The sequence below is a fragment of the Olea europaea genome, unplaced genomic scaffold, assembly GCF_002742605.1.
Source record: "Olea europaea var. sylvestris unplaced genomic scaffold, O_europaea_v1 scaffold997, whole genome shotgun sequence".
Taxonomy (NCBI): Eukaryota; Viridiplantae; Streptophyta; class Magnoliopsida; order Lamiales; family Oleaceae; genus Olea; species Olea europaea.
In genome coordinates, this window is record NW_019268485.1 from 219096 (window position 1) to 245830 (window position 26735).

The 26735-nt window shown below is 34.0% G+C and overlaps 2 protein-coding genes and 1 long non-coding RNA gene across 3 annotated transcripts; all 3 read right to left on the minus strand.

Annotated features, from left to right (window-relative positions):
* Positions 1-4: 4 nt before the first annotated feature.
* LOC111392928 (probable disease resistance RPP8-like protein 2) lies at positions 5-8070 on the minus strand. The gene is made up of 2 exons (XM_023018340.1): positions 8027-8070; positions 5-786 (listed from the first exon to the last, which is right to left on the minus strand). Exon 2 carries the CDS (start codon positions 725-727, stop codon positions 287-289), a length of 441 nt encoding a protein of 146 aa, XP_022874108.1. The 5' UTR covers positions 728-786; positions 8027-8070; the 3' UTR covers positions 5-286.
* On the minus strand, positions 4455-6940 carry LOC111392929. The gene is made up of 3 exons (XR_002702363.1): positions 6864-6940; positions 5681-5758; positions 4455-4530 (listed from the first exon to the last, which is right to left on the minus strand). It is a non-coding gene; the product is annotated as an uncharacterized LOC111392929 (long non-coding RNA).
* Positions 8071-21821: 13751 nt separating the features above from the next.
* Positions 21822-23610, minus strand: LOC111392934 (disease resistance protein RPP13-like). The gene is made up of 6 exons (XM_023018345.1): positions 22779-23610; positions 22548-22676; positions 22340-22453; positions 22095-22163; positions 21928-21995; positions 21822-21872 (listed from the first exon to the last, which is right to left on the minus strand). Exons 1-6 carry the CDS (start codon positions 23608-23610, stop codon positions 21822-21824), a joined length of 1263 nt encoding a protein of 420 aa, XP_022874113.1.
* Positions 23611-26735: the final 3125 nt, after the last annotated feature.

Consider the following 26735-nt stretch of genomic DNA (forward strand, 5'->3'; position numbering starts at 1 on the left):
CTTGAAAGTCAACCCGTTCAAAATATAGGATCCTCAGCATTCTGTACTTCTTTAGATTAAACATTCTTCGAGACCATTCCAACTTCACCTGAAGATCCTGCGGACTCAAGAGTAAGAGAGACCTCAGATGATCAACTTTTTCATTTCTTAACCGATCAACAGAGGATCTATCATCTTCCATGCCTAAATGTAAAGCCATTCTACGTGCAGGATTTGTAGTCAATGAGAGGGAATCGGAACTTCTATTATCTAGAACCTTAAAGAAATATTCTTCTCCCTTCTGTAATCAATGATCTTTCACGTGCTCATGAACCTGACAAGACTTGTATTTTCTCAAAGGAGGAGTTTCTTCGTCTTCTTCAACCTCAACAATTTTTCTCTGTACCAGATCGCTCAAATATCTTTTTGCTAAATCCATCGTCGTTTCATTTTCTTGACAATCATCTCGTGATATCATGCCTTCAGCCATCCACTGAAGATACAAGTGCTCCACTTCTATCTTCAAACCCTTTGGAAACAAACCCAAATAAAGAAAACATGGTTTCAAGTGATATGGTAAATCATCAAAAATTAAATCTGAGATCGATTTTTGCGATACGATTTGTTCAACTGGTAGCCCTCTATCGATTAATAACTTGATATCTCGAAGCACCATCTCCCATTCATGAGATGTACGCTTTTTAGCTAAGACTTCTCCGACTGCAACTATAGCTGATGGCAAGCCCATGCAACATTTCAATACTTGGCGCTTTATATTATTCTTCAACGGATCAACTTCTGCATATGCTATAAAAAAATTTGTTAAGCAGATCCTAAATATAATTCGGTTAATTATACAATAATGAGACCATTACAGCTCATTTCCATTATATTGCCTGCATCAGCTCTTAATATACGATAAAGATCAGCAATAAACAAAATTCTATCTTCAAGAGAAGCAATTGACTATATGAAGAGGATAAAAATGATAAAGTTGAGAGATCTTAATAATAATACGCTTGTTATGCTACCAATATCAACATTACATATATTGACACCAGTCCATGATTGAGCATCGCCGTTGCTTATTTGCTGTCATATGGACTGTTTTGTTGTATCTTTATTTGATTTAATTCTTTTTCCACTTTACTTCAAAAAATTCTCTAAATGGTAGTATTAGAAAAATTGTCAATATATATTTTATTTCTCAAATTTTGAATACAAGAAATCAGACTAATTATTAATTAGCGTATTGCGTCAATAAATAATTGCTCGCCAAAAACTGTTCTGGAGGCCGCAAAAGGTCAAGGAAAATTATTAAATTATATTATCAAACATACAAAACACCAAAATAAGGGTCCTGGATTCTTAGGAAGTTTTCGGGAAAAGTTACATTGGGAAATTGAGTTTGTGTGAACACTATTTGATGTGCACAACAGGTGAAAGTTTATGTTGCTCATTCTGCAAGATGGACACTTGACTATGTATGCACTGAGGGCCAGCAAAATTATCTGGGAAAATATGGATTTATTTATTAAAACGCAAGAATTTGGCTTTCAAGACTTCTAAGAGTGGAAAACTTTGATTAAGAATTAAACTGGCATGAAATTAAGAGTTTAAAAACTAACAATGGGCTACCATATCCGATAAGGGTATTTTATATACTTATTTGGGCCTAAAAATATAGATATTTAATAGTTCTTTTTGATTAATTATGACTTAATTTATTTTATATTTTGTTGATTAAGCAAAACTCACAGATTGGAAGCAAAATTGAAAGAAAGAACCAAAAAATGGTGAAAAATGACAAAATCCAAAATATAGGGACTAAATTGCACACTTTCAATAGTTGATTAGGATTTAAGATTGCAATTGGAGAATGCTTGGATCTAGTTGAACGTAATTAGAAGTAAAAGCATCCGAATGCAAGAAGAATGGACTCAATCCGAACAGAGGATAAAAATCATGGACCGAATTGCACATTGGTGAAAAAATATCACTCACGCATGTGGGAACTTGGCTAGCGTGCCCACACTAGCCAATTGAAAACCTCCTGAGAGCAAGCCAAGTCTATGCACATGCATGGCCCCTCATGGGGTAGCCGAGTTGGTGGAGTAGGTGAGCACGGAGACCTTTGATCACGAGTTCGATTCTTCCAACCAATACTTTCTCGGCCGAACCTGTCGCACAGGACTTCACTAGTGCGATTTACCTGGCTGGCATGGGTTGCATGCTATTGTGCAAGTCTGAGGGTTTATCCGGTGCACACCCGAAGGGTAGCGGCTGCGAGTTCCCCATCATAAAAAAAAAAAGTCTATGCACGAGCATGCCATTTGAAAATTGAGTGACGGAGGACCCAACATGCAAATTACCTGCCTGCGTTATGAGTTCTTATTCCATTCAATTTTGATTACAATTTCAACCCTATTTTAGAATTCTATAAATATGGAACAACAGAATACATCAAAAGGAACCTCTTCTACACCATTAAGCATCTATTATCATCATTGAATAAAGGCCAATTCCATTGTTCCTTTGAGAATTAAAGGGCAATTGCAGCTTTTCAAGAAACTAGAGATCAAAACCTTCAATTTTTGGGGAAACAACAAGAGGAATAATTGGAGATTCATCAAGATACAATTGGAGAAATTCAAGAACATCAAGATTATTTTCATCTTCTCCTTCATCAATTCTAAATCCGGGGATTTTATTCTTCCAATTAAACATAATTTCTTGTAAATTTGTACTGTTATGCTAGGATTTCAATTGCTAAGACATGGATGAACCCTTACTACGATGTTTTAATATAATTTTTATAATTTGACATTCAATATGTATTAATTATATGATTGTTGTAGGATTTAATGCCTTTTCAATTACTTGATCACAATTAGATTGATTGTGAATTTTATTGATTTCGAGAGAAACAATACGATAGATAGCACGTTAATAACGATTGTAAATTCTAAGACGATAGATATATACATTTATTTTTTCATGATTTCTATAGATATTCTAGTGTTTTTAATGGATTCTTTCATGCTTGTATCTTTTATAGAGATATAGGAAAATTAGAGATGATAAATTTAATTGATATTGAGAGATATTTTTAACTAAGAAATATTTATCTACAAGAATGAGCACATGTTGTCATGTTATTAAATTGAATTTAAATGAACTAATAAGGGGGATTCAAGGTCTTAGTAATTATCCAATCTAAATTTAGGAGAATTCGCTTTCAAGCGACAATTCCCCAGATACACACATCGTGTTGAGCATTAGCACTTTTATTTGCAAATCCTTTTTTTAATCTTAGAAATATGAAAAATATCTTCATAATTTGCTCACTAGAATTTGTTAGTTTAAGTCAGTCAAACTAATAAGGCTATTCGATTACAGTCAAAATTCGTTGATACTAGGTTAAGTATATAGTCCTTGTGGGATGATACTTACCCTTCACTTCATTACTTATTCACAATACCATATACTTGCAAAAAATCAAACGGCCAATACCTAGTTCGAACAATTTTGCAAGGAAAAAGGGCTAGCAAGGGAAAAGATGATTAGAAAAGCTCCTCAACAAAATCATATGACTAAGAGAATGAATAGAACTATTTTGAGGAGTTACATACATGTTACCTAATGTAAAATTACCTACAACGGCACATGTTAAATTCTCATCAACTCAGTCTCCTGTGCTTAAGAGTTGGATTATTATATAAGTCATGTTCCTTACATTATTAGCACATGAAGTTTGATGCACTCCATGGTTTTCTCAATGCTAGACAACAAATTAAAAAACTTTGATTTATGGCTAATCATGGAAAAAGCCATTGGAAGGCATGTAAACAGGTCTTGAAGGATACAAATAAAGTTGGTATAGTGTATAGGGCAATGATGAAGACATAGCAAATTCAGTAGATTCAGATTTCATAGGGCATTTAGACAAAAGATGATCATTGACATGAAATATTTTAAATCAAGGGAACTTTGTAAGCTGGAAAACAAATCTTCGATCTATAGTATTGGGGTTGATTTTTAGCATAATTAGTTATATTATTCGCACTTATGTTATTTTATATTGCTAAAAGTATAATTGTAGTTTTACTTGTTTGGTTAGGATAGTTTAGACATTTTGTTTGTTAGACTATGTAAACCAAAACTATGTCAAAGTGCAATGAGGAGGAGAAACTAATAGACAATTACCAGAATCTGAAAAAACTGATCTGATAACAAGTATGGTGACAACACAATCATGGCTTTTGGTACAACAATACAATAGATGGGATTTTAATTTTTTTCCTTCTTTAATATAGTCAAATACTATCTAATCCACGTTACCAAATATGCAATCAATATTGACCACGTGGAAAAGGCTACATTTTTATGATTGCATTGACTAGAATGATTTTGATTTCCATGCATGTTTGGGGGATGATGGAGGAAGAGGTAAAATAATGATAGAGTTTGTACCTCCATTGACACTATAAAAATTTTCAATATACGACTCGAACCATGGTTGGGAATCGAAGAAGGTTTCTACTTTACTACCTGCAAGATATCAAGATACATATCACACGAGCATCAGATGTATTTATCAATCATTCAATCTTCCGATAAGTCCAAGAACAACCTTGAGAAACAAATAAGTTATGCGATTATAATACTAGTGAATTTAAGTGCACCGAACGGAAGATATTTTTATTTTTTTAGATAAAGATTCTTCCAAATCAAAAATACATAAATAATTTGATCTTTGATGATTGAATGTCAATTAAACGTACGCCAATCATTTGAAAGAATAGATGCATCAATTAATTAGAAATTCCTGCATTTGAAGAAATGGCATCCTCCACATCTTTTAAAAGTCAAATGCACATATTGTTAAATCTGCACCACTCCATCCATCGAATGAGTACAACTAGGCTCCACAAATTCCAGTAAATATAACATTTTTATCTATAATTTATCTAGTTTACAAACATATTTCAAATAAAAGAGTAACATAAATTATAAAATAAAAAACTAACAAACAAAAATAATAAATGTCTTCCAAGTAGCAGAAAATCCAACCCTTAAGGCTCTCAAGGGTGCTCTCAAGGGTATGGAGACAACTCACATAGGTCCATACAGAGAATCAAAATAAAAAATTTTAAAAATAAATAAAATAAAATCATCACATCATTATGGGTCCCTCTTCTTTGACTATAATTACTCAATGCTAAGCAGAATTACGCAACAAAAAAACTTGTGCGGTTCATGGGCATTATGGTCCACTCAAAAACTTATATTATTTTATATTTCTAAACGTCTAATTGTAGTTTTTCTTGTTTGGTTAGGATAGTTTAGACATTTTGTTTGTTAGACTATGTAAACCAAAACTATGTTAGAGTGCAATGAGAAGGAGAAACTAATAGGCAATTACCAGAATCTGAAAAAAACTGATCTGATAACAAGTATGGTGACAACACAATCATCGCATGTTTGGTACAACAATACAATAGACGGGATTTTAATTTTTTTTCTTCTTTCATACAGTCAAATACTATTTAATCCACATTACAAAACATGCGATCAATATTGACCACATGGAAAAGGCTACATTTTTATGATTGCATCGACTAGAATGATTTTGATTTTTGTGCATGTTCGGGGGAAGATGGAGGAAACTTATAGGTAAAATGATGATAAGAGTCCGTACCTCCATTGAAACTATAAAAATCTTCACCATACGACTCGAACCATGGTTGGGAATCGAAGAAGGTTTCTTCTTTAATACCTCCAAGATATCAAGATACATATCTCATGAGCATCAGATGTATACATCAATCATTCAATTTCCGATAAGTGCAAGAACAGCCTTGAGAAAGAAATAAGTTATGCGATTATAATACTAGTGAATTTAAATGCACCGAACCGAAGATATTTTTATTTTTTTAGATTAAAATTCTTCCAAATCAAAAATACATAAATAAGTTGATCTTTCATGATTGAATGTCGATGAAATGTACACAAATAATTGGAAAGAAAAGATTCATCAATTAATTAGAAATTCCGCATTTGAAGAAATGGCATCCTCTACATCTTTTAAAAGTCAATTGCTTTTGTTGCAGCTACACCACTCAATCCATCAAATGAGTACAAATAGGCTCCGCAAATTCCAACAAATATAACACCGATTATCTATAATTTATCTAGTTTACAAAAATATTTCAAATAAAAGACTACCGTAAAGTATAAAATAAAAAATTAACAAAATTAAAAAATAATAAATTTCTTCTAAGTTTCTCGAGGGTATGGAGACAACTCAAATGGGTCCATACCAAAAAAAATAAAATAAAAAATCATCGCATCATTATGGGTCCCTCTTCTTTGAATATAATTACTCAATGCTAAATAGAATTACTCAACCAAAAAATAATAATAATAAATAAATAAATAATTGTGTGGTTCATGGGCATTACGGTCCACTCAAAAACTTATTTTATATTGCTAAAAGTATAATTGTACTTTTACTTGTTTGGTTAGGATAGTTTAGACATTTCGTTTGTTAGACTACGTAAACCAAAACTATGTCAGTGAGTGTGCAATGAGGAGGAGAAACTAATAGGCAATTACCAGAATCTGAAAAATATCTGATAACAATTATGGCAACACAATCATGGCATGTTTGGTACAACAATACAATAGAGGGGATTTTAATTTTTTCTTCTTTAATATAGTCAAATACTATCTAATCCACGTTACCAAACATGCGATCAACACTGACCACCTGAAAAAGGCTACATTTTTATGATTGCATCGACTAGAATAATTTTGATTTCCGTGCATGTTTGGGGGAGGATGGAGGAAACTTATAGGTAAAATGGTGATAGAGTTCGTACCTCCATTGACACTATAAAAATCTTCAATATACGACTCGAACCATGGTTGGGAATCAAAGAAAGTTTCTTCTTTACTATCTGCAAGATATCAAGACACATATCAGATGAGCATCAGATGTATATATCAATCATTCAATCTTCCAATAAGTCCAAGAACAACCTTAAGAAACAAATAAGTTATACGATTATAATACTAGTAAATTTAAGAGCACCGAACCGAAGATATTTTTAATTTTTTAGATTAAAATTATTCCAAATCAAAATTACATAAATAATTTGATCTTTGATGATTGAATGTCAATGAAACGTACACCAATAATTTGAAAGAATAGATTCATTAATTAATTGGAAATTCCTGCATTTGAAGAAATGGATACTCCAAATCTTTTAAAAAGTCAATTGTACATATTGTTGCATCTGCACCACTCAATCCATCAAATGGGTACAACTAGGCTCCACAAATTTCAACAAATATAACACCAATTATCTATAATTTTTCTAGTTTACAAAAATATTTTAAATAAAAGAATAACATAAATTATAAAATAAAAAATTAACAAAAAAAGAAAAAATAAATTTCTTTCGAGTAGCAGAAAACCCAACCCTTAAGGCTCTCAAGGGTATGGAGACAACTCACATGGGGTCCATATAGAGAATAAAAATAAAAATAAAAATAAAAATCATCCCATTATTATGGGTCCCTCTTCTTCATGCGCATTACGGTCCATTCAAAAACTTATGATATTTTATATTGCTAAAATATATTGCTAAAAGTATAATTTTAGTTTTACTTGTTTGGTTAGTATAGTTTAGACATTTTGTTTGTTAGACTACTTAAACCAAAACTATGTTAGAGTGCAATGAGGAGGAGAAACTAATAGGCAATTACCAGAATCTGAAAAAACTGATTTGATAACAAGTATGGTGACAACAAAATCATGGCATGTTTGGTACAACAATACAATAGACGAGATTTTAATTTTTCTTCTTCTTTAATACAGTCAAATACTAACTAATCCACATTATCAAACATGCGGTCAATATTGACCACATGGAAAATGCTACATTTTTATGATTGCATCGACTAGAATGATTTTGATTTCCGTGCATGTTCGGGGGATGATGGAGGAAACTTATAGGTAAAATGATGATAGAGTTCATACCTCCATTGACACTATAAAAATCCTCAGAATCCGACTCGAACCATGGTTGGAATTCGAAGAAGGTTTCTTCTTTACTACCTACAAGATATCAAGATACATATCAGATGAGCATCAGATGTATATATCATTCAATCTTCTGATAAGTCCAAGAACAACCTTGAGAAACAAATAAGTTATGCGATAATAATAGAAGTGAATTTAAGTGCACAGAACCGAATATTTTTTATTTTTTTTAAAATTCTTCCAAATCAAAAATACATAAATAATTTGATCTTTGATGATTGAATGTCAATGAAACGTACACCAATAATTTGAAAGAATAGATTCAACAATTAATTAGAAATTCATGCATTCGAAGAAATGGCATCCTCCACATCTTTTAAAAAGTCAATTGCACATATTGTTGCATCTGCACCACTCAATCCATCGAATGAGTACAACTAGGCTCCACAAATTCCAACAAATATAACACCGATTATCTACAATTTATCTAGTTGACAAAATATTTCAAATAAAAGAATAACATAAATTATAAAATAAAAAATTGACAATAAATAATAACAAATCTCTTCCAAGTGGCAGAAAATCCAACCCTTATGGCTCTCAAGGGTATGGAGACAACTCACATGGGTCCATACAGAGAATCAAAATAAATATTAGGAAAAAAAAAATTTATCACATCATTATGGGTCCCTCTTCTTTGAATATAATTACGTAACAAAAATAAATAAATAAATTTGTGTGGTTCATGGGCATTATGGTCCATTCAACAAATTATGTTATTTTATATTGCTAAAAGTATAATTGTAGTTTTACTTGTTTGGTTAGTATAGTTTATACATTTTGTTTGTTAGACTATGTAAACAAAAACTATGTTAGAGTGCAATGAGGAGGTATTCTTCCTTTTGTACAATTTGCTTATTTGGTTGTATGATACCCTAGTTCTCTTTGCTTAGTTCTCTTTGCTCTCATCTTCCACCTTGCTTACATCAACAATATCCATATGGTATCATCAAAGCGTCAACTCAGGTAGATGGCATCGGACTATCATGTATTAATGTCTGGTGTTCTACTTGTTACTTCGTTTATTTTTTATTTTGATATTTTTTGGGCTTTTACTATTTGCTTGAGATATTATTGTGTTGGTTCTTGGTTGTTGATTGAATTTTTATAATGGCGGGGACAAATCATAATTCACCTGGCTCCATTAATGTGAGATTAGATGACAAAAATTATCCACATTGGAGTGTCGTCATGAAGAACATTTTGAAGGGTAAATTAATTTGGGATTATGTAATTGGTATTTAGACCAAACTTGAGCTCGATAAACTTGATTATGATAAGTTTGTAGAAGTTCTTCGTGCTTGTGACATGAACAAACATGCAAAAATTTACAAAGTTGGATACTCAATTCTATTGAACACTCTATTTGGGTACAATTGGAAAAATATGAAGAAAAATATGAAGCAACTAAGGAAATTTAGGATTATTTAAATGGTTGTTTAAACAATCTAATTTTGCAATGGAATACCAATTGGAAGCTAGTATTCGGCACTAGAGCAAAAAATTTTGAGTGATCAAGAATTTCATTAAGTAATGACTAACTTTTAGCTCTTACAGAGGATGATGAATTTTGAGCTTATAAATTATATATTAAGCATAGAAAGCAACACCCTCTGGTTCAATTTTCAATGGTCCTTTGTGATTATTTTGAGGGTCTCTATTTTTCAACCTTATATTGTAATCCATTTCCTTTTGCCAATTTTGTTGTTAGCGTACTTTAGGCAGAGAAAAAACATTTGAAGTCTCATAGCACGAAAATTATCTATCCATATCTATTTCTTGTACCACTTTATCGAACCTCATTGAGCAGTTTCAAAAGTCACTACCACACAACCTCATGCTATGTCATCATCTTCAGTATATGTAGGTAGTCCCAGAATCCTTTAGGTATTTCTTTTTCTATACGAGTTTTAGATTCGTGTACTTCTCACATGTCACGTGACTTAACATTCTTTACTTCTTTGTGTCCCTCTAAATCATTTGTATCAATTGTGATTGCTGATGGCACTTGGATGTCCATGGCGTGTGTTGGTTTTGGTAGTGCAAATAGTTTACATTTCAATATTTACTGCATCCCCGCTCTAACTATGGATCTTGTCTTTATTGATCATTTATGTGACTCTATATACTTGGTTAAGTTTTCTTAAACCTGTTTGTCATGTACAGAATCCTGAATCTCAGAAGCTCATTGGGATAGGGTGTAGGCCAGAAGTATTATATGTTTTGGACAATCCAAGAGAATCAAATGTTGCAGCAACCGATGTTGATCTGTCAACTTTTTGTTTGATTCCCCCTTTCCCTAGTTTTTATTTGTGATGACCTTATATTGGTCATGTTTTCATTAGTGATTTGAGATATATAATTTCTAAAGGTGCTTTGAAATTGTACAGACTCAAGATATTTTATTTTAGTAGTTGGAAACTAGAAAATACTCTACTTTACCTTTTAATCAAAGTATTTCTTCTTCTATTACACCATTTCATCCATTTCATTTTAATGTGTGGGGACCTGCTCATATTACTAGAAATGGACGGTCTAGATAAATCTTTTAGACTACTTGGTAAAATTTAATACTTTGTTGTAATTAAGTATTTTAGATGTGATTTATGTGGGAGTATATTTTTCTTGAATTCTCTAAATTACTCGTCGTTAGGGAACCATACATCAAACCTCTTGTATTGATACCCAACAATAGAAGAGTGTTGTTGAAAGGAAACATATGCATATATTTTTCATCTAATCAATAAAATTCCATCGTTTCCCACTTTTGTTTGCCACCCTTCGAAACATTGTATAGACACAATCATGATTATTATTTCTTTAGAGTTTCTAGCTGCATTTGTTTTGCTCATCATCCAAATGCACTAGTGTAGCAAGTTAATTTTACACTACGTCATTTTTGTATTTTTAAGGTTTTAGCGTGAAAAAAAAAAGATTATTGTTACTTCGATCATGTCAATGAAAAATTATACGTCTCTTGTTATGTTGTGTTTCTTGAACATATTTCATTCAATTCTATTTTGATAATTCTTATAACATAAATAACTCTAAACTCGTTTTATTAACTCATTCTCTAAAGACACAGATAGTCCACCCTCTCATTTACCATGTATTATAGATATCCCACGCTCAGAAACGAACTGACCTACAATATCTTAGATATTCCCCCTCCATCTATGGTCTCCCATGCACCTCATATGATTGCAGATCCTCATACTCCTCCTTTATGTCCTCAGCATTATCGAAAGTTCACTAAGTTATCAGATTATAGTTACTCTTGCTGTTCAGATTCTTTTCGTTGTTTGTTACCTCTATTTGCTAACAATTTGAGCCTTCTTCCTTTGAAAAGGTCGTTCTTGATCTTCTTTTGTAGCAAGATATGGCAGAGGAACTCTGTGCATTTCATAAAAGTAATATTTTGATTCCATTACCACCTGGTAAATGTCCTATAACCATGTAGTTGCTCATGGATTCAATCAGTAGTATGGTATGGATTATGAGAAGACCTTTTCATCCGTTGCAAAGATGACTAATGTTAGTATACTTATTGTTGACTCGTGTGTTCTTTGGTATAGTATCTTTCAAATGAATGTTAAAAATGCCTTTTTGAGTGGGAATATTCAAGAAGACATTTATATGGTACCTCTCCTTGTGTTTTTCACAATTATGGAGACGTTTACAAATTTTAGAAGATACTTTATGATATCAAACATGTACCTCTCGTCTAGTTTAAGAAGTTTTCTAATGCTATTGCTTCTCTTGTTTTTTCCCCCAATCATCATGATTCTGTTCTATTTGTCTGGTATACCTCAACAGGTTACATTATCCTTTCATTGTATGTTGGTGGCATTATTATTACTGTTGATGAGATTGTTGTCATGTAATCATAATTAACTTGTCAATTTGAAGTGAAGGACCTAGGCCCTCTATATTAATTCTTGGGCACAAAGGATACTTATTCTATTCAAGCTTACTTCTATTTCAATCTAAAGCATATATTAGAAACCTTGAGCCTGCTAGTTCTATTGATATTAGAACTATTGATACTCCTCTTTAGACCAATATTCTGTATTCATCTCTGATGGTGTACTTTTGATAGATCCTACTTTATATTGTACTGTTGTTGGTTGTTTAGTATATTTGATTATTGCTCATTCAGATATTGCATATTTTGTTCATATTATCAGTCAGTTTGTTGCATATTCTATTACAGTTTATTTGACTACTGTTGTTCATATTTTGTACTATTATTGTAGCACTTGCTTTCAAAGTGTCTTATTTTTGTCGACCTACCCTTTGAAGATACGTGCATATTATAATGTTGATCATAAATCCACCGTTAGTTTTTGTATATTTTTTGGTGATTCTTATCTCTTGAAAGAATAAGAAGCAAACAATCATTTCTCGATCTTTCTACCTAATCTAAGTATCATGCTACAATGTCTAGTACCACTAAAATTGTATTTTTGTGTTGGTTACTTGCAAATATAGGATTTACTCTTCCCATTTCGATTCAACTTGCTAACCTTTTCATGAAATAGCACCCTACTTAGCTTTTTTTTTTAAACAAACGTTCTTTGCTTCTCTTGTCGCACTGTGAGCTTGAGGAAGATTTTAACATAATTAGTTTTATTATTTGTACCTATGGTATTTTACATTGCTAAAATGGTAGAATTATAATTTTACATGTTTGGTTATGATAATGTAGTCATTTTTTTATTAGACTATTTAAACATCTGGCAATCTTACTTTTGTATGATTTGCTTATTTGGTCGTATGAAATCCTATCCCTTTTGCTATATACTTTTCCACCTTGCTTGTATTCACAAAATCTACATTGACAACAAAATCTGAGATATTATAGTAACAAAAACAATAAAAGAAACTTTCTGAGTCCAGGACTGGTAACTGAAATTGAAGGTTGAGAAGTAGATGATATGCCTGGAGAGGTGTAGCAATTTTTTCTACTGAGTTAACATATAGGGAATAAAATTTCAAAGATTTTTTTCAATTAAAAATTAAATAGGCTTGGGGTGGGTTGGGCTAACCCCTATCTATGGCCCTGTATGCATGTGATAGTTGAAGTTTAATTTATCTTACAAAAACCAGGTGATCAATGTTAAAAACCACATTGATGCAAGGCTACATTTATACAAGGCATCATAGCTCAATGTGTTGTAAAGTATGTTGACAATTAGCGTGATTATATTCAAGCTTATGCTTCTTTATCCAAGCTCTACATTATCTCTTTTTCTTAGCTGTAAAGAAAAAAACTAGGATCTATGTAATAATTAATTTAGATCTATGCAGTTATTGCTTTCCTAAACTGTCAATCACGATGCTAAACATTAGGTTTGGCCTTTGTACAGTGGCTATTTATGCCATCGATTAGAAGAGAAAAGTAACATTAGTTGATTCCTTTATAAATCTTTTTTTGACTTGGTGTCAAAGCCTTTATCATACAACCGTACCATATTACCATAGCTGAATTCCTATATTCATTACACCATAACTAATGACATACCTAAATTCCCTGCACGAGAATCATCCCCTGTACAAATTATCCATGTTCAGTCAGAAAACTCCAATTTCATATCCACCATCATTATTGATGAATTCAACAATAACGTATGGTCCTAAATCATGAAACTCCAGATTGCATGACATGAGAATCTTGAATATAGTATAGGCAAAACATCTCTTATACAAACTACTAATTCTTCCGATTCAAAGTCGTATGTCATAAATCAAAAGTTGAAGAGATGGTTGCTAATTCCTATCTCGCAGGACATTATGAAGCGCTATATTCAAATGCCCTTTGCACATGAAATTTAGGGTGCTCTTGCCGAAGCTTTCTATGATAGGTCAGACAAATCGTAACTCTATGTATTGAATCGGTGAGCCTTTTCAACCAAATAGTTTGATCGTCCTCTATCAATCTATTATGGTGATCTTGTGGAAATCGTCCAAGAGTTAGATCATCATGATAAGATTAAACAGAAATATCTTGATGATGTTATCACCTATAATAAATCAGTTGAATGATTTAGTGTGCATATTTTCTTGGATGGACTGGATGATGAATTTAAACAAATTTGAGGTGAGATTCTCGGAAAGGATCCTGTACTGGATCTTGAAGGAACCTATTCATATGTATGTCGTGATTCTGTTTGTTGAACCACACTTGATAGTGAACCTGGTCATCTGGAGTTATTTGTAATGGTGGCTCATTGAAGCAAAACCAGATCGAGTATTTGGTCCCATCATTAGCCAAATCCATCATCTGGATCACAAAATCATAGCTATGAAACTGGAGTAGCACAATCAGAACTCATTTGTACTCATTGCAGTGAAGTTGGACATACTAAGTCATGATGCTATGAGATCATTGGGTAATCAGAGTGGTGGGATCCTGCCATGGCACCTCAAACGGAACTTCGAATCTAATCACCATGCTTTAGTTGGTATGGCTGAACCTTTCACTAACACTCCTAAGGAAGCCTCATCTTTAATTGCTACCTCTAGTAAAGCTTTTTTATATTTTTTCTCCTAGTACTTGTAAGTAGAGTAAAAATAATATATAGGATCAATATTTCACTATGATAGTTTTCCAATAGTGTAGGATTATTTTCCTTAATAATTGATTGTGTAATTATTACAAAATCTTTTTGCTCCTAGTACCTGTAAGTAGAGTAAAAATAATATATAGGATCAATATTTCTCTATGATAGTTTTCCAATAGCGTAGGATTATTTTCCTTAATAATTAATTGTGTAATTATTACACAATCTATTCTTTTTCTTTATTTCCTTTTACAGTTATTTGTAGCCCTATAAATAGGGTATTCTCCTTTGTAATATTTACAAAACTTTATTATAGACAATTTACAATTTTCCTGACATGGTATCAGAGCAGTTTCGATCCTAAAGAAATCAACCTTTTAATTTTGCTTCTGGCGGGCAGCCCACGTCCCACTTGCAATTTTGTTCATTCCTTTCAGCTTTCTTTTTTTGGTATTAGGTTTTACAATGAAATTTCGATTTCTTTTTCTTGGTATGCCCCTTCAACACATACACCCGACTCTTTCTCTGAGATATCTTGTTTTCAAAATTGAAATCACATTGATGAACGAACCCCAGCAACCAAAGAGTATCCGTAGCCTTCCTTACTTGACATCACCACTAGAATATGGATTATTACTGGTCCTGTTTGATCTGACAATGCAGTTTTAATTTATAAGACTTCAGTTTGTCTGATTTGGGTATCTTGCAACGAGTCTAAGATGGGCTTGGATTCAAAGAACTTAGCAACAGCCTGGTTGGTGGATTCTAAGGCTGCAACAACGGCTGGTGGTGGTTGTCGGGGTGGAAGAAGTAGTGACGGCTCAGAATGATATGATGGAGGGTTGCTGTGGTTTGTCAGCAATTCCTATTTGGAATAGTCAGCATCTTCTGGTAAATACCTTGGGTGTGTCAGTAGTTTCTTGGTAGGTTAATTGGGTTGTTTTAGTTTAGGCTAAGATTTGGGGTTATTGATAATTTATTCTTTTGGGCTATTTTTTTGGACAGCAATTTGGTTCCTTTTTGTGGGGTGATTAATTTGGGCTGTAGCAAATAATTTGGATTGTTTCCTTTTAGTTTAGTGTGGGCTTCATTGTTGGGCATTTAATTGTGTTTGTCAATGCTATTCAAGAGTTATTATGTCATGAGAAAACTTATTATTCGATTGAGCCTCTTTATTAGTATATTGGACAAATTATTGGGCTATACATTTAATTTTATTGTGGAATATTAGCTTATGTGGTCTTGGCGGTTTGATGGATCTAAGCAGATTTTGTAGCTTGGGCCAATTGGTGAAGAATGCAATTAGATTTTGGAATTTGGGTGACTAGAAAATAAAGATTGGGCCAGTTGTTTTATTTGGGCAAAAGTTATGTGTTAACAAAAGGATTTGGAATTTAACTTATCTTGTAGCAATTGGCAAACTTTTTCTTCCTTCATCTTCTTCTCTGTTGCCTGTTCTTTTCTTCTTCTCTTTCTTCTTCTGATTTTTCTTCCTTGGTTGGTTTATCAAAAATTTGTTCTTCTCCTCTCTAATATTCATTACCGAATTTGTTTGGTATATTCAGTTTATTTGGAATTTGGTGATCATGTGAAATTTGATGATTTGGTCTCTCCCTCTCTCTTCTGCATCATCTTCTTCCCTGCATTTGGTTTGATATATCCTCAGTTCATGGGATTGGACATTTGGTTTGGTGTTGGTCCAATTATCTGGAATTTGATTTGTTATTTGTTCCAGTGTATCTGGAATTTGGAATTTTGCATAATTGGATTTTGGAATTGGTATGTCAAGTTCAATTGACATTTTTGGTGTAAGCTATTTTGTGGGATTTCTTCCAACTGTAACATCTTGGTCAGCAATATTGCTGAATTTTGGCCAGTGTATTAGCGTTAGAGCTTTTGTCGGAACACGAATTATGTGTTCGACTGAATTCTCTTGACAGATAGAGCTCATTGTATGGGTCGGTATAGTCCATAAATTTTTGGAAATTCTTCTTAGGGAGTGAGTTCTCTGAAGTATCTTTGGAATGGTTGAATCTTCAATTCTCTTTGGTCATAACTCAGCCTTTTAAGTGTGGGTTTCTTGTGGTTGTCCACGGTTGATAGAATTTTTGATAACGTGTGACTCTTCGGTGCATCAAGTGTGGTGCGAGCATTTGGTGTTTTGGTGATGATTTGGTAGCATCATCAGTCTCTGGTCGGACATTGACTCTTTGCAGGGAATCATATCGAGTTTTGAATCAGTTCTTGGGTTTGAAGTTCAGCAACGTTGAGCTCTTAGTTTATGATTTCTATGAAAATGTTGACTAGACAGCACATCCAGTTCGCGATTGCAAATTGATGCTTTTACCAACATTAATTTGAGGGGAGATGTCAGTAGAGTGAAAATAATATATAGGATCAATATTTCTCTATGATAGTTTTCCAATAGTATAGGATTATTTTCCTTAATAATTGATTGTGTAATTATTACACAATCTTTCATTTTTCGTTATTTCCTTTTACAGTTATTTGTAGCCCTATAAATAGGGTCTTCTCCTTTGTAATATTTACAAGACTTTATTATATACAATTTACAATTTTCTTGACAATACTATATTGAATGGATAATTGATTTCGGTACTACTGACCACATGACCTTTGACAATCATCATATTTAGTCTATGAAGCCGTCTAGAAAATGGTACTTATTCTCCTTTTGTTGAAGAAAGTTCTATCACTCTTACTGAAATCATGAATTTAGATTCTGTTTTGATCGTTCCTACCCTTAACCATAAGTTATTGTTTGATGATCTAATAACTCGTACATTGCATTAAATTGTGATTTTTTTGGCCAAATCTTTGTGTTTTTAAGGACACCGGGACTTGGAAGACAATTGGTTATAGTACTAGAAGGGGGAAGCTCTATTATCTTAATTTAATGCCGACAAGCTCAAATCAGTTGGCTTAAGTTTTTCCGTGAATAAATCTAGCACAATTCAAAATTCAGAAATTGGTTTTGGCGTAGATGTTTGGGTCATGCATCTTTTGGATATTTAAAGAAATTATTTCCAAAGCTCTTTGAGCAATTAGCTACTTCAAATTTAAGTATGACATCTGTGAAATGGCTAACAGCCATCGTGCTCCATTTTCAACAAGTATGAATAAAAGTCCAGCACCATTTTATTCACTCTAGTGTATGGGGTCCAGCAAATACTTCTTCTCTTAGAATAAACGTTAGTTCATTTATTGATGATCATACCTGCATGAGTTGGATTTGCTTAATAAAATAAAATAAAAATTGTAGTTAGTTCATTGTTCCAAAAATTTTACAAGATGATAGCCACCTAGTATCAATCTAGCATACAAGTTCTCCGTAGTGATAATGGTGGAGAGTTTGATAATCAAGACCTAAAATAGTACTTGTATATTCATGGCATTTTTCATCGACTACTTGTCCTTAATACCCCTCAACAAAATGGGCTGTGAAGTGTAATAACCTTCTTGAAACTTTATGTGCTTCCTTATTTGAAGCTCATGTGCCTACCAGTTATTTGGGATAAAGCTATCACTACTGCAGTTTACCTCAATAATCATGTACATTCTAGTGGACTTCAGTTTCAGACCTTTTTTAACATTATTCATAAGGCAATAAGTGCTCCTGCTATATCGAATATGCTATCTAAAGTATTTGGATGTGTAGCCTTCATGTATCTTCACAAATCATTAAGACATAAGTTGGAACCTCGAGCTCTTCAGTCTATATTTGTTGACAGTGTGCTTAACATCAAAAAGGCTATCAATGCTATCACCCCCTTGATGTTGTATTTTATAAGGATGACATGTATAATTCTACTCCCAAACCTCCAATTTAGGGGGAGAATAGAAACGAATTGCAGACCTTTAATCATACTTTGGAAACTTTGGATCTTAGGAGTGGTGACAAATTGGATGAGATTGTTGAATGTCCAAATAATAGCAACTTTGATAATAGCTATGATTGCCCATATGAGACAAATGGGGATAGTTTGGAAGGGAAAATAGTCAGGATCTTATGGAAGTGGTACAACCAACTATTCAGCCATTTCTCCCGTCTACAATTTACCAGTTGACCAATTTATCGTTCAAACCGATTCTATGTCTGAATTTCAGGTAACATCTGAACCCCAACTAAAGGTACTGGTCGAATGAACCACAAGGGAAAAACCTAGAGTAAATTATGAACCTATTCTTAACTCCAAACCTAAGTATCCCATAAGTAACTTTGTGTCTTACCATTAATTGTCAAAGTAAAGTAAAGCATTTGCGAATCAATTATTTAATGAATCTACTCTTTGTAGTGTACATGAAGCTTTGAAAGATCCTAAATGGAGGGAAGCAATGAATAACGAGATGACGTCTCTCCAAAAGAATTCAAGACGAAAAGTTGTTGAAGAAAGGAAGACACCATTCGGTTGTAAGTGGGTCTTCACCATTAAATACAAGGTTAATGGAACGATCGAGCGATTCAAAGCAAGGCATGTCGTCAAGAGATATACTCAAATCTAAGGGATTGAATACATGGAGACATTTGCACCCAAGGCTGAAATTAATCTTGTACATATTCTACTATCTTTGGCAATAAATCTTGACTGCTCTTTACACCAATTAGATGCAAAGAATGCATTTCTGCACGGAGATCTTCAAGAAGAAGTATAATGCAGTTGGCTTATGGATGTATTATGCAAACCAAAGGAAGCAAACATGTTTGTAAATTGAGAAAGTCCCTATTTGGTCCGAAGCAGTCACCTAGGGTATGGTTTGGAAGGTTTACGGACATTATGAAGTTTATTGGATATAGGAGAAGTAACTCAAATTGTACTCTCTTCTTGAAAAATGATAAAGAACACATCATAGCTCATATTACGTATGTTGATAACATGATAGTGATTGGAAATGATCATGAAGAAAGGGCAGTACTGCAGAATCATCTTACTTGAGAGTTTGAAATGAAAGATCTTGGCCAATTGAAATATTTCCTTGAAATTTATTTGTCAAAATCGAAGAAATGAATTTTTTGTCTCAACGAAAATATGCTTTAGATCTGTTGAATGAGATTGGCATGATAGCATGTAGCCTAGCTAGCACCCATGTGGAAGAAAAATCGAAACTAAAGATACATCAAAATCAAGTCCCTGCTAACGAGGAACACTATCAGAGGCTTGTTGGAAAGTTAATGTACCTTGCACATATCAAGCCTAATTTAGCTTATTGATGCTAATTGGGCAAGATCAATCGAGAATAGATGATCTACATTCAAGTATTTCACATTTGTAGGTGAGAATTTAGTTATTCGAAAAAGTAAAAAACAAGAGGCAGTAGTTAAATCCAGGGCTGATGCAGAATATAGGGAAAATGGCTAAGGGAGTACGTAAATTATTGTGGATAAAGAATTTGATGCAAGATTTACATCTTAAGCAGATCAATCCTATGAAGCTATATTGCAATAACAAGGCATCATGTAATATTGCCCATAACCTAGTTCAAAATGATAGAATTAAACATAATGAGGTTAATACACTTTATCAAGGAAAAACTTAAAGCAAAGCTTATTGAAGTGCCTCATGTTCAATTTCAAGAATAACTGGTGGATGCACTAACCAAGCATTTAATAGCTACCTCGACAAATTGGCATTAATGATATCTATGCATCAACTTGAAGGGGAATGTGGACAATTAGCGTAATTATCTTCGAGCTAGTGCATCTCTGTCCAAACTCCACCATTGTCCCTTTTTATTAGCTGTATAGAATTATTAGCTTGTAACTAGGTGGTATTGCTTTCTAAAATTAGTCAACAATGATCCTAAACTTTAGATCTGATATTTGTACAATGGCTATTTATGCCATCAATAAGAAGAGAAAAGTAGCAGAAGCTTATTCCTTCAAAAACCTTCTTTTGACTAAATAAAGAAGATCAAAATCTGAGATGTGCATCCAAATGTGTAGATTTGTTTTTGTACTGGATAAAAATCAACAAACAACTAGATAAAGAAAACTGAAGGGGCTTTATTTCATTGTACAGATGTGTTAATTAATTTCAATATTAGAGAATTTGCATTTCACTACCATAGGGAGGCTTTGTCCAGTTTAAGAGAGAGAGAGAGAGAGAGAGAGAGAGAGAGAGAGAGAGAGAGAGAGAGAGAGAGAGAGAGAGAAATGCATTTCATTATTAAAAAGTTTGCACTCCCTACTTTCCATTTATATAGGCGGACGTTCGTTATTCTCTTGTCCCAATAATATAGTCTTATTTCTTTATCTAGAATTTTTTTTTTTATTTACTAGTATATCCCTATCTAATTTGCCTAATTATAATAAATCTTTCTCAATTTACCAACTTGAAGGGAAATATGGATAATTAGCGTGATTATCTTCAAGCTAGTGCTTCTCTGTCCAAACTCCACCATTATCTTTTTATTAGCTTTACAGAATTATTAGTTTGTATCTAGGTAGTATTGTTTTCTAAAATTAGTCAATAACGATCCTAAACTTTAAAATCTGATATTTGTACAATGGCTATTTATGCCATCGATTAGAAGAGAAAACTAACAGAAGCTTATTCCTTCATAAACCTTCTTTTGACTGAATAAAGACGGTCAAAATCTGAGATGTGCATCCAAATGTGTAGATTTGTTTATATACTGGATAAAAATCAACGAACAGCTAGATCACGAAAACTGAAAGGGTTTTTTTCTTGTACCGATATGTTAGTTAATTCCAATAACAAAGAATTTGAGGCTTTTGTCCAGTTCAAAACTTAGAGAGAGAGAGAGAGAGAATAAAATGCTTTTCATTATTAAAAAAATTGCTCTTCCCCCATTTCCATTTATATAGGTTAACTTTCCTTATTTTCTTCTCCCAATTATATAGTATTGTTTCTTTATTTAGAATTTTTTTATCTACTAATATACTCTTATCTAATTTGCCTGATTATAATAAATCTTTCTCAATTTACTACTAGTAGTCGATAATTAAATAATGGTAAATTAGGAAAATTTTTGGCAAAAATTGCTTTTTTAATATTATTAAATAAAATTTCTTAATTTTTGTAAAAAACAAAATCATTCTATATAAATGGAAGGAGAGAGTACTATGAGAGGCACTAATGTCCTATTTATAACTGTTATGGCCAGTGGAACAACCGACTTATTTATACCTAGAGACATCTAGCAGGGAAGTCAAAGCTAAGGATCTTAAAGTCCAGAATCTGCCCAGCATTTCACAAGAGTTAAAAATTAAGACAACAATATAAAGAAGGAGACAGGTGAGAAGACAGTAGATGAAATACCCAGAGCAATCTGGATTCTTCCTTTAAGTGGCGATGAATTTTCTGATTTCAGTGAATTTAATTGTGGACAGATCTCAGTAATTTACTGTCAATAACAGGAAAGAAATAGATCTGGTCCTAACGTGGATGTGAAAAATTTACTGAACCGCGTAAAATGACCTGGACATTCAGCATCTGTTAATTCTTTAATTCTCTGTGTTTCATTCATTCCTGCATATATTTTCTAGGCTTGTGGTGGTCTTGTTCGTCAGATAACCGATTCATACAACCTTTAACTTTGTATGATCACTAAAAAAAGAGTGCACTTCTTAACCTAAGTGGATATATTATTATAGATTAATGATTGCTCTCTAATATACAATGACTAGCAATATGTCATTTATTACCAATCATTTTATCCATAATGTAGATGTCGACTAACATTAAATAGGCGTGTAGGTTACACACCACATAAGATAAAAAATTTATCAAGCCTAGAATAGAGGATAAGGCAGATAATCCTGATCCAACAAAAATGTGGAAAAAGGTAGTTGCGGAAGATGGTGAAAATAACGGAACTCAGATTTGGATGAATATTGTGGAAGAGAAACTTACCGTAAGGGTCCCTCAAGAATGTTTTCTGAAATAACTGGAAAGAGTCAAATGGGCTTAAACGCCGCATCACATGAACAAATCCATCTGGTTCATCAAGTCCATCTTGTTCATCAAGTCCATCTGGTTCATCTTCATCCACAGAAAAAGCTACTTATTCTAACCGAGTTGTCAACATTAGTTTGCTACCCTTTCGATTTTTTGGAAAAATTCTAAGCAAGAGATTCCAATCGCCCAGGGACCGTATGTCGTCCAAAACAAACAAGTATCTCATATTTTTTCCATATTCTTTAAAATGTTCTGCAACTGTTTCAAGTGTTAGATCTGGTTGCTTTACTCTCTCTCTCCCTTCTGGAAGTTGTACTACAATACTTTCAAGAACATTTCTTAATGCAAATTCTGGGCCAATTTCTACCGCAGAACAAATGTAAAAGTGGGACTGAACAGAAGGACTACTATATAACTTGTGGGCAAGTACGGTCTTCCCTATGCCACCTCTGCCATATATGCGAATAACTCCGTCTTTGCCATCAAGCAGAGAAGATTTTATAGTTCGAAGTCTGGGATCCTTCACAACAATATCGTTTTCTCCAGAGTCAAAGATGCTTCTCCTCAACTTTTGTCGGATCTCGGTTTCTGGATTCTCATTTGCTAACTGAGTTTCTGTCTTACTCAATGCTCCTACAAAATCTAAATACCAACTGGTCATCCTTATCTGCATATTAATCTCTTTAACATCTAAATCAGCCATCTTGAAGAATTTGAATTCATCAATGAATTTTCCCATTATGCTTCTGCCTCTTCTGCGTTGGTACTCGTTGAAATAAGTTTCAAGGACATTCTGAAGTCTAGAAACAAAGTCTCTGATTTCTCTTTCCAGGAGATGTACACTTGACACCTTACTTTTTCTCTGATCTAGATCTTTTAATACAGCATGCCACAACTTTTGCTTTTGTCGTACATCCTGAATTCTCTTCTTTATATCCGGAACTAAATATGTTCGAAATTCTCGTAACAAACCAGCCAACATTTTGTTTTCATATTCATTGATCAATGAGTAATCCATTTTCTTTCTCACAGCAAGGACCAGCAAAAGATTCTGAAATTTTGGTCAGATATTTCTCAATAGTGTCAAGTTACATTCCTTATCATTGCATTGCACTCATATGCATCCCAACTCAGAGGAACTGTAATAAATTAATTCGTACCTGTCACGACAGAGAAAATATTTATCCCGTTAATCAATCTGGTCTATAAGTAGTTCCAAACTAATTGCATCACTTTTCTCTTTTGATAAAATCTATAACTTCATTAATCCATATTACCACGAGTTGTGGTGGACAAATATAATGGAATGCAAACAAGTCCACCCAGTGATATCAAAAATTGGAGAAACAAATGATGCTACAGTGTGGGCTACTTCTTTCCACCCGTGGGAATAAAGCAATAAGACCAAAATTAACGTCACCAAATAGTGTTACAGAATGCAAATAGCTTTTTGTTTCTTTTTTTTTTTTTATTCTGTTCCATTTATGGTTATCATCAGGGGCGGACCCACATGGGGTCATGTGGGGTCAAATGACCCCACAGTTTTTTTGTTTTTTTTTTTTTTTTTTTTTTTTTTTTTTTTTGTGAAAACGGTTATCCATGAACATTTGGGGGTTCCAATTAATTCCTAGCCGGCTAGCCCAATGCCGAGAATCCATCATCCATATCCATATGATCCAATGACTCCAATCCATTATCCATATCCATTAATCCATAGTCCATAGATGATAGACCTAAGACCATAATCCACTCTCCACTCCATTGTCTCCCCACCGATTTCTGATGAGAAAAATGTAGAAAAATCTGAAAACTTAATAAACTCTAAGGCACGAAAAACGTTATCTTTTAAGAGATGTTTCTTCCCTATCCAACGAAGTCACGACTGGGGTATGATAGAAAATCTCTCTTAGAATACAATAGAGGCGTTTGATCAAACCAAGAAGACACTCGAAAAAGAACTGATGATGCCAAGAGAAAGAGAGAAGAATTTTTTTAATGTGTTTTGCAAACGAGAATTCAACCAGAATTTATAGAAATTGAGGCAACCGTTTGAATAAGTGTGTCCCTTGAAATGAAGAACACATATGTTAGAAGTAGCAGTCAAAACGAACAGATCCACCTATCCAAAGACTTTTGAAAATAAAATTCTCTTTCGGGGGCGTTGCCCCCTCAACTCCCACGGCCTGACCAGGCAGATCGATCCCCGTTGCACAATGACAAATACTAGTCGGGGCGGCAAATCATTCGCAAAAAAAAAAAAAAAAAAAATTCATGCAAAATGATGAAAAATATCTAACAATTTCTTCCCAAACAGTAGCGGCGTAGCCGCGAAGGGCGAAGCCTTCATTTTTGACCCCACAGTCCGAAATCTCTGGGTCCGTCCCTGGTTGTCATATTAATTTGGGATCCAGAAATTTTTGGATAAATCTATTAACCGTGTCATTTTAGACCGTGTTTGGTAGAGATGCATAATTAATATTTATTTGTAGTGATAAAAAGGCCTATCGATCAATTAACCACACAAAATCGGTTAACTGTTCAATAGATAATGGAAAATAGTCAAAGTAAATCAAGGGTAAAGCTTCCCTATCAAGCTCCAATGGATTGGCACCAAAAGTGGATGGATCGAAGCTCGGATCAAGAGCTGAAAATCACACAGCAACACCAGCCCAAATGGACCAGAAAGGAATACCAAAAACCCGGCCAGAAAGACCACACACAGATGGGGTTGAACAGGGGCGAAACTGGACAGCAACAGTGCATAAGAACACTCACGGACAGAGGCACAATCAGGTGCTCAGGTGCCAGCAGTAAGGAGCCAAGGAGGTGATCATAAAGAGGCAGAAGACAGGGGCAGCCAGGAAAGCTATGATTGAATTTATAATTACTTGTATTTAGGTGGTATTGTTGTACATCTTAAAAAATGTAATTATAGTACGGAACCGAACAGAACCGAATCTGTTGGGAAAACAATTCCCAATGAATGCCCAAGAAACAAACTAAGTTGGCAAAGTGAAAAATCCAAAATACATGAAGAACAAGAAAATGAGGAAGAAATGAATCCAATGGAATATATGATAATCAATGTGTTAGGATTACTTGAACAAGCCTCAAGTTAATCCCCAAGAAAGAAAATACCTTTGAATTTATACCCAAGATGAACACCTTCAACTTGTAAAAATTCTCTCCTTTTCTCTCTAGGTCTTGTGTTGTGTGAGTTGTGTTTTAAAGAGGGAAAAAATGCATATATATATACATGCCGGGGCGCCTAGGCGCCATGGAAGTGGCGCCTAGGCGCCAATATTCTGCTTCCCTTCTGCATTCGGGGCGCCTAGGCGCCCAGTTTCTGCTGCAGCAGAAACAGGGCAGCGCCTAGGCGCGGTCCATGCAGCGCCTAGGCGCTGCTTGCCTTCTTTTCCCTTTCTTCTCTTCTTGCTTCCCTCCTTCTCACAATTCTCCACCTCGTACATCATTTGATAGACCTCAAATTTTGGACGAACAAAAGGAGAAGAAACAAGCACCAACTCGGCTGCATCAATCATACCATGATTGCCTACGTACCCAAAACTCGGGATCAAGCCTCCGTAGTTCACCTCCATATACTCCACCTCATTTCAACCTCGCCCCGAAGGGCCATGCCCTCTCGGGCATATCAACACGGACTAATGTGAAGCAAGTCCAAGCAATGTTGAAACTTGCTACCCGTCACCACTTTGGTTAACATGTCAGCAGGGTTTTCATTTGTGTGTACCTTCGAGAGTGAAATATCACCTTCCTCTATAACATCACGCACAAAATGATACCTGACGTCAATATGCTTGGTTCGAGCATGATGAACCTGATTCTTAGCCAAGTGAATCGCACTCTGGCTATCACACCACAAATCCACACAATCCTGCTCAATCCCCAAATCATCTAGAAGACCCCATAGCCACAATGCTTCCTTCACTCCCTCTGCCATGGCCATATACTCGGCCTCTGTGGTAGAAAGAGCAACTGTAGCCTGTAACATCGATCGCCAACTAACTGGGGCACCATGTATGCAAAACACATATCCAGTAGTAGATCGTCGTCTATCTAGATCACCTGCATAATCCGAGTCCACAAACCCACTTATATGACATGCATCTCCACCAAAACATA